Consider the following 4508-nt stretch of genomic DNA (forward strand, 5'->3'; position numbering starts at 1 on the left):
AAACAAACTAAGGTGCCTGAGCATAGCAGCAATGTATGTATACTGTGCATGATATACTTATAGACGTTAAGGTGCTTAGAGAGAAAAAAAAAGCGCAATAAAAAAGAAAAAAAGACAAAAAAAGTTTGTGCATTATACATGGGATTAAGGTGCAAAAGGTCAGTGCGTGTCCACCTGAGGGTGGGACTGACCCTGGTATAATCCGCAAGTAGCTCCATGAGGGAGAGCAACAAAAAAAAAGTAATCTGTGCCTGGTGTGGTCTACAGGTATGTCCGAGGGGGAGCTAAATCCAAAGTCATTTGTCCCTGGTATAATCCACAGGTGTGTTCAGGAAGAGCCAGAAAGTCTGCGACCAGCTGGGCAGTACCACCTATTGTCATGCTGAAGAGGGCTCATGCCTCATTCAGCATTCTGACAGCTTTTTCTTCACGTGTGTGGATAGACATAGATAGGCTATTTTCAAATGGCCGAAATGTAGATAGGGCTGAAGTGGTTAATGTATGTTTTGTGATAATAATAAAAATCTACAAGGTAACCATAGTTTTCAAATAATTGTAGTGGAGTAAAAGTACAATATTTGCCTCTGAGTTGGAGTAGAGGTAAAAGTAACATTGGAAATACTCCAGTAAAGTAAAAATACGTCAAAATTGTACTTAAGTACAGTACTTGAGTAAATGTACTTAGTTACTTTACACCACTGTGTGTGCACTGAATATAACCATGTACCGTATTGCATAACCATTCATATCTGTTCATTCATGACTCATGTGAGGTACAGTACAGTAGATGTTTTGTGACACCTGCTTTACTAGTTTGTCTAGCCTCACATTGTCCATTATGCACACCGCCCTGCCCAGCCCAGGCTGTTGTAAGGGTGACCGGGTGGAGCACGGGGGTGGGGTACTTATGGGGTGGACAGTGACACTGTTTCACTGACACACCTTATCGTTGCTGTTGGGCAGAAACCTCTTATCTCCATATTTTAAACTTGAATCCTGAAAAGTCTCAGTTTTGGACGTACACGTATGAGGTTTCCACCCGACAGAGACGTTATACTGTAAGGTACCATTGATAACAAGACCACAACTCTCTTTCTCTCTCTCGCGCACACACACACACACACACACACACACACACACACACACACACACACACACACACACACACACACACACACACACACACACACACACACACACACACACACACACACACACACGCTTATATAAGCTTACTAGATGTTCAGGCCTGCACATTATTTGCAGCCTGATTTTGCAGCATGTGGTCTCCAAATATGGGCATGTCACATCTGTGACGTAACCCAAGACAAACAATGTTTCCCGAGACAGTTCGCACCTGTTAACATTGAAATGCGAAAGCTACATTGATTGACTGATTGATTGATTGAATATTTTATTTTTTATTTTTGAAGGTACAAGTTAAAATCAATTGGGGCGCCGATGGCCTAGTGGTTGAGGGCCTCAACCACTATAGGCCATCGGCGCCCCATTTGGTTTGATACCTATATCTTGAGAGAGAGAGATATCTTTGTAGCAGGTACGGTACCGCAAACCAAGGGTTTGGTGAGGTGCTGACCTTTGGTAACAATCTTAAAATGGAGGAAAATAGTTGCTCCATATGCATCCATTACTGCTTATGGAGCTGGAGTGTGCGACTTTTCTTTCTCCAAAGGAATCTTTGAACATAATTTTTGGCACATTTTGAAAGCCCTAGTCTACGCCCTCCCCAACAAACCAATTGGTAGGGGATTTCAATGACAAGGGATTTCAGTACAAGGGGAAGTAGGAAATAGGAATGGGCAGAATGTCTAGATAATACGATAATAAGAATATTAAAGCTTTAGATACCAACTTAAATCACAGACTGACATGAGGGAAGATTACGTGAAACTGTTCCTACAGTGCCAGCAGCGAGCATGCCATGGGCATACAGTACAATGGCAAATTCAGGATATGCGGAAAACGGCATTGTTAGGCAACGGTTTGTGTTGTGTGTGACGTAAGACCAGAGGATGTCTGCAAATATATAAGGGATTGTTGAATGGTTCTTCATACAGTAATTGATTTAGAGAGCGGTTACAGTTTGAGATACAAGTAGGAATACAGATACAAAAGCAACACACGCAGAGTTTTTACTAGTTTGATTCTTCATAAGGTTTTATCCAGAATTAGAATTATTTCGCAAGAATGAGGGAGATTGTCAGTGTTCAAGCCGGCCAGTGCGGGAACCAAATTGGATCTAAGTTTTGGGAGGTCATAAGTGACGAGCATGGCATCGACCCCACTGGGACATACCGTGGGGACAGCGATCTCCAACTGGAAAGAATCAACGTCTATTTCAACGAAGCAACAAGTGGCAAGTATGTTCCTCGTGCTGTGCTGGTGGATTTGGAACCAGGCACCATGGACTCTGTGAGATCTGGTCCTTTTGGTCAGATTTTCAGACCAGATAACTTTGTGTTTGGTCAGACTGGTGCTGGTAACAACTGGGCAAAGGGCCACTACACCGAGGGAGCAGAGCTTGTGGATGCCGTGCTGGATGTGTTGAGGAAGGAGGCAGAGAACTGTGACTGCCTCCAGGGTTTCCAGCTCACCCACTCCCTGGGAGGAGGAACTGGATCAGGCATGGGCACTCTGCTCGTTGGCAAGGTCAGAGAGGAGTACCCTGACAGGATCATGAACACTTTCAGTGTGGTACCTTCTCCTAAGGTGTCGGATGTGGTGATAGAGCCCTATAATGCCACCCTTTCCGTCCACCAGCTTGTGGAGAACACAGATGAGACGTTCTGCATTGACAACGAGGCCCTATACGACATCTGCTTCCGCACCCTTAAGCTCACCACACCCACCTACGGTGACCTCAACCACCTTGTGTCTGCCACTATGAGTGGAGTCACCACCTGCCTGCGCTTCCCTGGTCAGCTCAACGCCGACCTGAGGAAGCTGGCCGTCAACATGATTCCCTTCCCCAGGCTGCATTTCTTCATCCTTGGATTCGCTCCGCTCACCAGCCGAGGCAGCCAACAGTATGCCGCCCTCACTGTGCCCCAGCTCATCCAGCAAATGTTCGATGCCAAGAACATGATGGCCGCCTGTGATCCGCGGCACGGCCGTTATCTCACTGTTGCTACCATGTTCCGCGGCCGCATTTCCATGAAGGAGGTTGAGGAGGAGATGCTCAAAGTGCAGAACAAGAACAGCAGCTACTTCATAGAGTGGATCCCCAACAATGCTAAGACGGCTGTGTGCGACATCCCACCCCGCGGCCTCAAGATGTCTTCCACCTTCATCGGCAACAGCACGGCCATCCAGGAGCTGTTCAAACGCATCTCGGAGCAGTTCACGGCCATGTTCCGCCGCAAGGCCTACCTTCACTGGTACACCGGCGAGGGCATGGACGAGATGGAGTTCACCGAGGCCGAGAGCAACATGAACGACCTGGTGTCAGAGTACCAACAATACCAAGATGCCAGTGCTGAGGATGAGGGCGAGGACGAGGAGGGAGATGACGATTAGTAATAGAACAGGTCAAAGCCAGAGGAGGCGTTTCAACAGCAGGGAGCTGCAATGATAACAGAACGTCAATGGTCAACGTAAATATCAAGCCTAATGTATTCTTATATGCGCAATAGGTTACATCACAATATCTCTTCTTTTTTTTTTCTAACAGAAATCCACAACACAACATAAGGGTTCCTAGATCTATTTTTTTATAACAATCAACATTAAGCAATGTCAAATTTTGTGAACGTCTTTCTTTTTTTTATACAACAGAATATTATTATTAATAAATATACGGTCACATTTTTGAAGCTCTTTTTTTAATTTACAGAATATCCACAACGTAATGTCACGGTTGTTCTTTTTTTTAGGTTACTTTTTATCCCTCTTGTCTAACTGTGTTTTCCCGGCGGCCTGTCCGTCCTTCCTTCCCGACCGCATGAACGCAATATCTCAGGAACGCCTTGGGGGAATTTCATGACATTTGGCACAAATGTCCACTTGGAATTCAAGGATGAAATAGTTAGAAGTAGGTGGTCAAAGGTCATGGACATACAACCGCAATGCATTATTTATTTTATTTTTTTATTTATGCACCTTTTTTATTCTATTTGTTATAACAGAATAACCACAACAAAACATAATGTCAATGTTTCTGCACCTATTTTATTTTATTTTTTTATAACAGAATATCCACAACAACAACACAACATAATGTCAATGTTTCTGCACCTTTTTTATTTTATTTCATTTTTTTATAACAGAATATTCACAACAGAACACGTGTCAATGTTTTTGCACTTTTTACATTTTTATTTTTTACAACAGAATATCCACAACACAACACAATGTTATTGTTTCTTTTTTACTTTTCTTTTTTCTGTACCTTTCTTAATTTGATTTATTTTTTGATAACAGAATATCCGAAACTGGAGAGGCTGCCATCGTGGCTTTCAGTAGCCATCAGGACCTGGGGAACCTGTGGG

General features: G+C 43.7%; 1 protein-coding gene across 1 annotated transcript; it reads left to right on the plus strand.

Annotated features, from left to right (window-relative positions):
* Nucleotides 1-2208: 2208 nt before the first annotated feature.
* On the plus strand, nt 2209-3537 carry LOC311035324 (tubulin beta chain-like; the record flags this gene model as incomplete). Its single annotated transcript, XM_084043459.1, has 1 exon — nt 2209-3537. One exon carries the CDS (start codon nt 2209-2211, stop codon nt 3535-3537), a length of 1329 nt encoding a protein of 442 aa, XP_083899585.1.
* Between the last annotated feature and the right edge of the window lie 971 nt (nt 3538-4508).

The sequence above is a fragment of the Gymnoscopelus microlampas genome (genome assembly GCF_963454915.1).
Source record: "Gymnoscopelus microlampas genome assembly, chromosome: 19".
Taxonomy (NCBI): domain Eukaryota; kingdom Metazoa; phylum Chordata; class Actinopteri; order Myctophiformes; family Myctophidae; genus Gymnoscopelus; species Gymnoscopelus microlampas.